This window comes from Colobus angolensis, unplaced genomic scaffold, assembly GCF_000951035.1.
Source record: "Colobus angolensis palliatus isolate OR3802 unplaced genomic scaffold, Cang.pa_1.0 Scaffold305, whole genome shotgun sequence".
Lineage (NCBI taxonomy): Eukaryota > Metazoa > Chordata > Mammalia > Primates > Cercopithecidae > Colobus > Colobus angolensis.
This window is the reverse complement of record NW_012116322.1, coordinates 178,724-190,724: the sequence shown is the minus strand read 5'-3', so window position 1 is coordinate 190,724 and position 12,001 is coordinate 178,724. Positions and strand designations below refer to the sequence as shown.

General features: G+C 48.2%; 1 protein-coding gene across 1 annotated transcript in view; it reads right to left on the bottom strand.

Moving 5' to 3' along the window:
- LOC105517681 (multidrug resistance-associated protein 1-like) overlaps positions 1-12,001 on the bottom strand; it is a 50,524-nt gene that overhangs the window by 32,235 nt on the left and 6,288 nt on the right. Inside the window, exons 3-5 of the mRNA XM_011950298.1 lie at positions 10,768-10,855; positions 6,085-6,160; positions 2,438-2,564 (exon numbers count right to left, since the gene is read on the bottom strand). Of these exons, the coding sequence (XP_011805688.1) occupies positions 2,438-2,564; positions 6,085-6,160; positions 10,768-10,855 (291 nt within the window). The remainder of the gene's footprint in view (positions 1-2,437; positions 2,565-6,084; positions 6,161-10,767; positions 10,856-12,001) is intronic.

Sequence of the window (12,001 nt, the reverse complement as noted above, 5' to 3'; positions counted from 1 at the left end):
CTCAGGTGATCCACCTGCCTTGGCCTCCCAAAGTGCTGGGATTACAGGTGTGAGCCACCATGCCCAGCCAGAAGATTCTTGAATAAGGGAATTCTAGAGAGGGCAAAGCTGACAGACAGCGGGTCCCAGGTGCCCTCATTCTTACTCTAAATTCTCAAATAATTAACCTGCTGACTTGAATATCCTAACTTCTAACAAGCCAAAATGTCAACAGAGGTGCCTTACCATAGAACCCACAGAAAATTCAGACATAATATACACAAACCACACCGACTAAAACCTTTGGGAAAAGATAAATATTTTATACACATTTCTAGCACTCCCCTTACTTGGGCAAAACAACCAATAGTAAATAATCATCTGGCCTGAAATGATAATAGTGCCAGGATAGCAGAAATCTGGAGAAAGCAATGTGATCCCACCAAGATTTGGAATTTTCTTCCATTAATCTAGCTCTCATGGTTCATTCATCTTATTTGACAGCATGGACTTGAAAGTAATGATAAAACATTTCTTAAAACAACAGTTAAGGTCATTAGTTGGGACCCAATCACAATGTATAATTTTCAAAGGCATTGTATAATCAACGAAGAAAGGGTTTTGCTCGGAAGTAAAAACAATGTCATAAACCAGGCCAGGAGCAGTGGCTCACACCTGTAATCCCAGCACTCTGGGAAGCCTAGATGGGCAGATCACCTGAGGTCAGGAGCCCTAGACTACCCAGGCCAACATGGTAAAACCCCATCTCTACTAAAAGTACAAAAATTAGCTGGGCATGGTAATGGCGCGTGCCTATAATCCCAGCTACTCAGGAGGCCAAGGCAGGAGAATCGGTTGAACCTAGGAGGCAGAGGTTGCAGCTAGCCAAGATCACACCACTGCATCCAGCCTGGGCAACAAAACAAAACTGTCTCAAACAAAAACAAAAACAAAAACAAAAAACCACCACCAAAACAAACATCATAAACTTGACATTCCCAAAGGCAGATTCCAAGAGACAAATGTGCAGTTGCACAGACACTAAAGACGTGCAGGCAAGTACACCTGGGACACATGAGGTTAAACAGTTAATAGATTTCTTTCTCACTGCAGGACTTGTCAGAACCTTAATTTGTTAACGTTTATTATAAGAGGGAAGGGGTCGGAGTATTATTTCCCATGCTTGTTTGAGTCTGGGGTTCCTTCTCCCCCAAACGTCCTGCAAGATGAGCTGGCTGCAGACCACACTCCTGGAAATGCTGGTAGCAAAACTTCCAGGGATGTATTATTACACTAGGAAAAGGCCTTCATGCAGAGTTAACTAAATGCAAACAAAGACTGTTGACTGCCAGTGGGACTTACTGGTAAAGCAGCCTCTTAAGCTCACTCTTGGGGAATTTCAACTTACTTCAAAGTATACCGTGTATTTAAAAGCAGTAAAACTGCAGTCTTCTTTTAGCCCCCTATTAAGAATTCAACAAACACTAAAAATTTAAACTGTTCCCTTTAAAAAATGTTCTAAGAAAACATTCTAACCACGTATTTTTGTTTTGTTACATTTATAAGAAGAGATACCCAGAGAGATCCATAAAGATAAAGAACAATCCAAAAAGACCCAAAGAGACCAAGAGACACTCAGTGACAGGCAGAGACGCAAAGGAAGGAGACAGTCCGCGTGCCAGGGCGTCTTCACGTGTCTACTAAGTATTTATTAAGTGGCCAGGTGCAGTGGCTCACACCTGTAATCCCAGCACTTTGGGAGACAGAGGTGGGCAGATTATTTGAGGTCAGGAATTTGAGACCAGCCTGGCCAACATGCTAAAACTCCGTCTCTACTTAAAAAAATATAAAAATTAGCTGGGCATGGTGGCGCATGCCTGTAATCCCAGCTACTCGGGAGGCTGAGGCAGGAGAATCGCTTGGACCCAGGAGGCAGAGGCTGCAGTGAGCCGAGATCGTGCCACTTCACTCCAGCCTGGGGGACAGAGCCTGACCCTGTCTCAAAAAAATAAATAAATAAATAAAAATAGGACCCAGAAGGCAGAGGCTGCAGTGAGCCGAGATCGTGCCACTTCACTCCAGCCTGGGGGGACAGAGCCTGACCCTGTCTCAAAAAAAAAAATAATAAAAATAAAAATTAAAAAATTACAGCTTAATAAGGAGATAACAAAATAAATACTTATTAAGTGCCTACTACATACTGGGCACTATTTTAAGTGCTGGGAGACAGATGGAAATAAATGATACCAAATTCCTGCCTTCTAGGATGGCACAGAACAGAACAGAAAGAACGCCGGAGAAAGAGACAGATGGAAAGATAGAGGAGGAGGAGGAGGAAAACAGACGTTGCTACTCTCACTTCCGGCACAGGGACAGTCAAAAGAAACAGCATCATTTTTGAGCTTTTCCTCAGACCACCAGCTTCCCCACTGCCCCTGCCCACTGGTCCTCATCCTACCTTGAGAGCCACGTGCCCCTCCACTTTGTCCATCTCGGCCAAGAGAGCTGAGATAAGCGACGACTTTCCGCAGCCCACCTGGCCCACCACGGCCACCAAGGCACCTTCCGGGATGGAGAAGGTGATGCTGAAACGACACAACACACCTGGCTCAGCCTCAATTAATGAGGCCAGCTAGGCTGATGCCCCTGGTCACTGAGCCTCGATTTACCCCAAGTAGAGAAAGAGAGAGACAGACAGAAGGCAGGGCCGTACTAAACACTGAAGGCCTCAACATTCCGTTTCTACTGCTGAGTTCAGTTCAGTGACCCGTCTCAGGGGCCCTCCAGGTGGGAGGAAGGTGACAGGTGTACCTCAGGGAAGAGAGGCAGAGAGTAACCTGAGGGATCCCGTCACACTGAGCTGAAAGAGGGGCAGAAACTTCACTGGGGGCATGAGGCAAGGTCTGAGAGGAGAGGACACCTCAAGACAAACTGGGGCTGGGCATGGTGGCTCATGCCAGTGCTGGTAATCCCAGCAAGGTGGGCGGAGGGAGGCTGAGGCAGGCGGATCACAAGGTCAGGAGCTCGAAACCAGCCTGGCCAAAATGGTGAAACCCCGTCTCTACTGAAAACACAAAAATTAGCCAGGCATAGTGGCAGGGGCCTGTGATCCCAGCTACTCAGGAGGCTGAGACACAGGAATCGCTTGAACCCAAGAGGTGGAGTTTACAGTGAGCCAAGATCGTGCCACTGCACTCCAGCCTGGGCAAGAGTATGAGACTCTGTCTCAAAAAAAAAAAAAGGAAAAAAAAAACTCTGACAAAAAAGCAAGTGTGTCCAAGACACGGAAATATGGGGAGAGCTGGAGAAAGGTGTAAAGGGGTGAAGGCACGGGGTGCAACCAGGGATGCGATGGCACTAAGGTAGGTGGTAGGCAGGCCTGGGAGCACTCTGAGAGATACCCTGGAAGGATGCTGTGCTAAGACACCTGAACTCTGCCAGCCAGGAGTCACCAAAGGGTTGAAAAGGGAGACAGACATGAATAAATCTGAGTTGAACTTTGGGAAGATGTCTCTATTGAAATCATCCTTTAACGAACAGTAGAAAGCAAAATAAAATAAGCTCAACATTCTCCCAGCAACAGTGGCTGTCAATGGGGCAGGACAACCCCAGGCCACTCCCACTGCCGATGGCACAGCCAGAGCAGGGTTTCCATCCTCCCAGGGAAGGGAGGGCACATCCAAGGCTTTGCTGGGCTCACTTATATGGAAAATGCTTTTATTTTTTATCTGTATTTACTTATGTACTTATTTATTTTTGAGATGGAGTCTCACTCTGTGGCCCAGGTTGGAGTGCATTGGCTTGATCTTGACTCACTGCAACCTCCATCTCCCAGGTTCAAGTGATTCTCGTGCCTCAGCCTCCCAAGTAGCTGGGATTACAGGCAGGTGCCACCACGTCGAGCTAATTTTTATATTTTTAGTAGAGATGAGTTTTCCCCACGTTGGCCAGGCTGGTCTCGAACTGCTGACCTCCAGTGATCTGCCCGCCTCAGCCTCCCAAAGTGCTGGGATTACAGGCATGCACCACTATGCCCAGCTAATTTTTTTATTGTTTATTTTATTTTTTATCTTTTTGAGACAGAGTTTCACCCTTCTTGCCCAAGCTGGAGTGCAATGGCGCGATCTCAGCTCACCGCAACCTCCACCTCCCAGGTTCAAGCATTTCTCCTGCTTCAGCCTCCCAAATAGCTGGGATTATAGGGATGCACTACCACACCTGGCTAATTTTTTTGTATTTTAGTAGAGACGGGGTTTCTCTATGTTGGTCAGACTGGTCTTGAACTTCCAACCTCAGGTGATCCACCTGCCTTGGCCTCCCAAATTGCTGGGATTACAGGTGTGAGCCACCGTGCCTGGCTAATTTTTTTATTTTTAGTAGCGAAACGGTTTCACCATGTTGACCAGGCTGGTCTCAAACTTTGGACTTCAGGTGATCTGCCCACCTTGGCCTCCCAAAAGTGCTGAGATTATGTGCTTTTTAACTGCCACCTTTCTGATTTCAGAGTATTAGTGGAAATGCTGATAGTCATTGCTGTCACTGATTGTTTCATTCTTATGACACTGTTGCATGGTGATACTTATCAGGCATTTTGTTCCTGTGCTGGGAGGGGAATGGATTACGGGGCCTGAGTAGGCGGGAATCCCAGTGAGACAGTACCTGCCACTGTCCATGTGAGACCGAATTTTTTTTTTTTTGAGACGGAGTCTCGCTCTGTCACCCAGGCTGGAGTGCAGTGGTGCAATCTCAGTTCACTACAAGCTCTCCCTCCCAGGTTCATGCCTATTCTCCTGCCTCAGCCTCCCAAGCAGCTGGGACTACAGGCGCCCACCACCGCGCCCGGCTAATTTTTTGTATTTTTAGTACAGACAGGGTTTCACCATGTTAGCCAGGATGGTCTCGATCTCCTGACCTCATGATGCCCGACTCAGCCTCCCAAAGTGCTGGGATTATAGGCATGAGCCACCGCGCTTGGCCGAGACTGAAATATTCTCATAGGCTGATGAGACAAAGGGTTAGAGAAAGGTTCTGGGGACTCATGGGGGGAAGGTAACTGCAACAGGAAAACCACTGGGTCAGGAAAGGGACACATACAGATTAGCTGTCGAGCTCAACAAGAGAGAACAGCTACAATTGAAGCAGGCAGGATTTAAGTTAGACATAAGGAAGAACTTCCTAAGTAAGCATGCAGTACCACCATGATTTTTCAATGCAGGCTTTATACAGATTCTTTTCTCTGGAGAGTTTCTCTCCTACATGATAGAACACAGCAGTGATTTGGCTACCCAGGCATGAGCTAAAGCTCTAAAAGGGTCCCACCGCCCCTGTGTTTTGCAGATTCCTTAAGACGGCCTAAAAAGCTGTTGATCAAGGCCTCTGGCCAGAAAAAAATGAGAGATGCTTGACAAGTTGCCTGGGGTTAAGGTCGATTTCCTAGACACCACGTGCTTTGGAAAGGTAAGGACTGTAGGGTGTGGGGTGCCAGGCAGAAAGCTGGCAAGAAAGGGTGAGCTGGGCAGCCGAGGGGCACTGGAGTTCAGCAGCATTGCAGCCTCTGACTAAGACTGGCCAATCAGCATGCTCAGTGTCTGCAGGCATAGTGATTGGCCCACGGAGGGCAGAGGACCAAGTCTGGGTCAGCAAGAAGCAGGCAGTTCTCCTAACAGTAGGATACACAGCAGGAGATGTCGAGACCATTTGCCATCACAAGGGGAGAGGATGCGTGAGGATGAAGCAGACCAGGAGAAAGTGAAACACAGAAAATATGAAGAAAGTTCCGATGGCAGAATCCCTGGGTCACACCGTACCTGAAAGTAGAACTTCCCAGTTAAGCAAGCCAAGAATGTCCTGTATTGTCTATCTGTACAAGGCTGCTATGACTCACAATCCAAGGGAACCGTCTGTGCTAGGCATCTGTGTCTGCTTCTCACGCCAGCCTAAGCAGGTGTATCTGCACCCATTTTCCAGATGGGTAAGCTAAGTCTTAGAAGGGCAAAGTGAGTTGTTCAAGGCCACAGAGATGGAGCACGGTGGGAATTCAAACCCATGTTTGACAAAAACCCTGTGGCTCTCTCCACGCCATCACGTGTCCACATCCCGGCTTACCCATTCAGCGTGGGAGGGTCGCTCCTGGCCCAGGTGAATGTGGCGTTCCTCATGGTGATGCTGTTCGTGTCCCCGCCTACAAAGCACAGAGACGACACGTCAGGCACAGGCTGAACTGTGGGACTCCGCGTGAGCAGAGCGCTCTCTTTCTCTGCTTCAGTGGTTCAACCCCAGACACTCGACGCGAATGGCGCTAGGCATTATTATCTGGTGACATCAGTCACAGGTTCTGAAAGAACCCCAACCTGCAGTTTTGGAGGCAGCCTCAGACCCAGAAAGCAGCAGGAAACTGCAAGAAGCTTTGTCCTTGAAAGACGGGGTTGCGCCATCCGGACGCTCATCTCGGGAGATGACTGCAGAGGTGGGGGCCCCATGAGGGTTACTCAACGCTCTGCACGCCCTGGCCCTTCTCAGGCAGGTTCAGGGCAGCTCCAGCTGGGAGGGCCCAGCAGCGGCCAAAGTCAATGGGAAACAGCTGGCATCCACATGCAAACGTCTCTCCATCGGGGTGGCCTGCATCAGATCGCTGGGCCCTCCTTGAGGTTCAAAGGGAGGTCATTCACCCTTCTCCCCATGTCCTCTATCTCTCTTCCTCCCCCAGCCACACCACCCTACACACATCACAGCACAGCAGGTGGGTCTTTCTAAAACACCCATCATGATAAACTCAAAAAAAAAAGAGGATACGGAACAGGAAGTGTGGTATGAGGACGAGGGGAGAGTGTTGGAGACAAAGCCCACGTTATACGGCTCCATGTTTCTGTCTTCTTCTGAGACAGGATCTGGCTTCTGCACCCAGGCTGGAGTGCAGTGGTGCGACCTTGGCTCACTGCAACCTCCATCTCCCAGGCTCAAGCAATTCTCCCACTTCAGCCTCCTGAGCAACTGGGACTACATGATGTGCACCATCATGCCCAGCTAATACTTTTGTATCTTTTGTAGAGATTGGGTCTTGACATGTTGCTCAGGCTGGTCTCGAACTCTTGGCCTCAAGTGATCTGCTGGCCTCGGCCTCCCAAAGCGCTGGAATTATAGGCATGAGACACAGTGCCCAGCCAGCTCCACATTTCTAAGGCTCCTAGCACCTGTCTTCTTTTACTCTTCTTCCCATAATTTTCCTTTTACTTCATGTCTCTCACTTAAAAGAAAAACAGGCTTGGTACAGTGGCTCATGCTTATAATCCCAACACTTTGGGAGACTCAGGCGGGCAGATCACCTATGTCAGGAGTTCGAAACCAGCCTGGCCAACATGGTGAAGCCCCATCTCTACTAAAAATACAAAAATTAGCCAGGTATTGTGGTGCATGCCTGTAGTCCCAGCTACTTGGGAGGCTGAGGCAGGAGAATCGCTTGAAATCGAGAGGCAGAGGTTGCAGAGGGCCAAGATCGTGCCACTGCACTCCAGCCTGGGCAATAGAGTGAGACTCTGTCTCAAAAAAGAAAAAAAAAAAAAACAGAAAAGCAACTCTCTGAATTATGAGCCACCTTAAGACCATCTGGAGATAATATAGGAGTTTTTCTTTAAGTTGTCAAATGAAGAAATAACTTCCTCCATGCATCAAAGAAACAAAAAACCTACAGAGAGGGGAAGTCGCTGGTTAACCTAGATTAACATTCTCCCTCAGCTCTTCTAAAAGAGAGGACGTAGAATGAGGAAACTGGGAGTTGCTATTTAAGGAATTTAAGAAAAAACAATGGAGCGAGAGGTTGCAGACAAGGTTGCAGAGAACGGTTAGCTTCGGAGCAGGGAGCAGCCAAAGGGGGCCCCCACTGGCTAGGGCATGCTAAACATTCCAGAAAGTCCAACCACCTAGGAGGCCACTATGAGGGCAGGAAGGAGGGGCTGGGGTGCGGGCGGCACCCAGGGGCCTAGGCGTTTCCTGACGCTTGCACTGAGTTGTGAACAACTTCAGAAGCAAGAAACCAGCCCCCACCGCCGGCCGCCTCAAATTTCAGCCTGTGTTCAGCAGAGAAATTTGACCCCCGAGTAGATGGAATCATTCCCTTATCATGTGGGGGATGTGGCACACTGGGACAGCAGAAACCAGATGACCACAGCCTACGGGTGTTGGGAGGAGGAATCCAGCATCCACTTGGGCCACGGTTCTCAACTGGAGGCAACTGTGCCCCTCAAGGTACATCTGGCAATGTCTGGAGCCATTTCTGGTTGTCAAAATTGGGGTGGGTACTACTATATCTAATGGGTAGAGTCCAGGGTTGCTGCTCAGCATACCACCGTGCACAGGACAGTCCCCAATCACTAACAATAATGTGACTCCAGATGTCAGTAGCGCCCAGGATAAGAAACCCCACACCAGGGGCTGGCTCAGCTGAAGATGCTGAGATCGTCTCGCTCAGACCAGAGAAGGGGCGATTCCCGCGATCTGTTTAGCATCTTCTATGCACCAGGTGCTGTGTCAAACGTGTCAAATGTTTTAGGTGCCACTAAAGACACCTGAGCGCCTGCAAGGTGCCAGACACAGCTCACGCGGTATAATCGACATTTACACACATTCAATCTTCTGACCACATTCAATGGATTCTGGAGCCAGACTGTATGGGTTTGAATCCTGGGACAACCACTTCACAGCTGGGTAGCCACGGGCAAGTTATTTAACTTCTCTGTGCCTTTTCTCTTTTTTTTTTTTTTTTTCTTTTGAGACAGGGTCTCACTCTGATGCCCAGGCTGGAGTACAGTGGCATGATCATAGCTCACTACAGCCTCGAACTCCTGGACTCAGCCAATCCTCCTGCCTCAGTCTCTCAAGTAACTAGGACTACAGGTACACCACCATGCCTAGTTAATTTTTTAATTTTTGTAGAGATGAGGTCTCACTACATTACCCAAGGTGGTCTCAAACTCCTGGCCTCAAGCAGTCCTCCAGCCTTAGCCTCCCAAAGTGCTAGGATTATAGGTACGAGCCACTGCACCCAGCCTGTGCCTCACTTTTTCACTCATAAAATAGGGTTGACAATCATGCAATCAACTTCAGAGGGCTGTGGTGGGGTATCTAAGAGGCAGTGCACACAGAGCACTTCCAACAATGCTTGGCACATAGTAAGTGCTCAGTAAATCTCAGTGAGACAACATGCTACGGCCAGGAAGAGCATGGACTCGACCGACAGGCTGTGGATGTGAATGCTAGCTCTTCTTTTGATCAGCTGTGCAATCTCAGGCAAGTTTCAGAGGCCAGTTTCTTCACCCAGAAAATGCGGGTTTCCATCACCCTCCTCCAGGGGTGCCACGGTGAGTAACGGACAAGTTGGGACATTGACATCCTTCAAACAGAACATGCATGACAGGGGCTTTATAAGTGAATGTGTCACTGCACTTTGAGACATTAATATTAATTTTTTTCTTTTTTTTTGAGATGAAGTCTCCCTGTGTTGCCCTGGCTGGACTACAGTGGCGTGATCTCAGCTCACTGCAACCTCCGCCTCCTAGGTTCAAATGATTCTCCCGCCCCAGCCTCCCGAGTAGTTGGGATTACAGGTGCCCAACACCAAGTCCAGCTAATTTTTATATTTTCAGCAGAGACAGGGTTTTACCAAGTTCGCCAGGCTGGTCTCGAACTCCTGACCTCAAGTGATCCGCTCACCTCAGCCTCCCAAGGTGCTAGGATTACACGCGTGAGCCACTGTACCCGACCTAATATTTATTATTAAGTGCCTCAAGAGATGGTTGCAAACAAGATCCCTGGCTTAGGGGGATGGGCTAGGAAAGGATAAATAAACAAGCTACAAAATAAACAAACCTGTCAATAAAAATGCATGGCCGGGTGCCGTGGCTCACATCTGTAATCCCAGCACTTTGGGAGGCTGAGGCAGAGGGATCCTTGAGCCCAGGAGTTCAAGACCAACTTGAGGAACAAAGCAAGACCTTGTCTCTCCAAATAAAAAAATTTAATATTGAAAAAAAAAGCCCAGGAGAAGTGGCTCATGCCTATGAGTCCAGCACTTTGGGAAGCTAAGGCAAGTGGATTGCTTGAGCTAAGGAGCTTGAGACCGGCCTGGACAACATGGCGAAACCCTGTCTCTATAAAACATACCAAAAAATTATCCAAGTGTGGTGCTCCATGCCTACAGTTTCAGCTACTTGGGAGGCTGAGGTCGGTGGATCACCTCAGCCCGTGAAATCAAGGCTGCAGTGACAGTCGTGACTGCGCCACTGCACTCAAGCCTGGGCGATGGAATGAGACCCTGTCTCAAAAAAAAAAAAAAAAAAATCCAAGTAACACTCTGCCAAAGAAAGGTACTTTTGTTTTTCTTATCTAGATAAAACTGAGCCTCAGACCTAAGTCTGCACAGCTTGTGGGTGGTGGAGGCTGGCGAGCCTCCAGAGTCCTCATTTAGCCCAGAATAGAATCAAGGTCAAAGCCTTGGAAAGTGACTCCCAGGAGGAAGCCTCAAGCAGCCGCTGCCCCTCAGCAAGAAAACAAGAATGCGAGTGCAAGTTCGCCCTCCTGGGAAGTGTAAGACAGGACAGAGGCCTAGGAGGCCAGGCTTCCCTTCCCTTCTGCCGGCTCTGCAGAACCCTTGTCTCCCGGGCTCTCGCAGACAAGCGGCTGGGCACAGTCAGACCCGAGGGCAGCCAAGGGAAAGAACCGCAAGTAGGGAGGACCCAGTGGGAGATGGGAAGGCGGCCACCTCCAGAAACCAGGACCGAACACACACACACACACCGTCTTTGACGGGCCGTCGCTCGATGCTGTCAGGTTCCAGTTCCTCGTGGGAGAGAAAGATCCTCAGGCGTTTGAGGGAGACACTCGCCTATACAGAGAGCAATGGTAGGGGAGAGTTATTTTTAAACAGCTTTTTTGCAAAACAAACCAAGGTTAACCTCCAGGGGTTTCCCTGGGTGTGGAGGGGCACACACCCTCCCTTATTTCCAAAGGTCCCACATTTCTTAGAACCAGTGTATACTTCAGTATTAAACAAAATAAAACAAAAAAAGAAAGAAACAGGTTTTGGTTCTGTTTTGTTTTAAAAGCCCACAAAAGGTATTTCAGAAAAAAATGGGCAAACGACTGGGCGCGGCAGCACAAGCCTGTAATCCCAGCACTTTGGGAGGCTGAGGCAGGCATATCATTTGAGGTCAGAAGTTTGAGACCAGCCTGGCCAACATGGTGAAACTCTGCCTCTGCTAAAAAAAATATATTAAATTAGCCCGGTGTGGTGGCGTGCACCTGCAATCCCAGCTACTTGGGAGGTGGAAGCAGGAGAATCACTTGAACCTGGGAAGGTAGAGGTTGCAGTGAGCCAAGATCATGCCACTGCACTCCAGCCTGAGCAACAGATTGAGGCTCCATCTCAAAAAAATAAATAAAAATAAAAGAAGAAAAGGGCAGAGGCCTGGTGGAAAAGGGACTCTGGAAACATAACAGCAAACGCAACAGAGCCAATTCAAACAGCCCGATGGGACAGGCATTTCTGAGATACTCCAGAAAACTTGGATATGGGCTGAGTATTATTGTAACAACTTATTGTTAATTTGCTTAGACATGATGATGGTGTTATATTATGTCAGAAGAAATGCATGCTGAAGTATTTGTGGGTGGAATGTGAGGGGTCTGAGATTTGCTTTGAAATTATTTGGCAAAGAAAGGAAAGAATGAAGGGATAGAGAGCAGAGTTTAGCATTAAAAAAAAATGAAGGGAGAGAAGGACAAGAGAGGGATACTTAAAAAGGATGAGATAAAACAACTGTGGCAAAATTTTTTGGTTTCTTTTTTTTTTTTTCTTTTTTTTTGAGATGGAGTCTCACTCTGTCGCCCAGGCTGGGGTGCAGTGAAGGGATAGATAGCAGAGTTTAGCATTAAAAAAAAAATGAAGGGAAAGAAGGACAAGGGAGGGATACTTAAAAAGGATGACATAAAACAACTGTGGCAAAATTTTTTGGTTTCTTTTTTTTCTTTT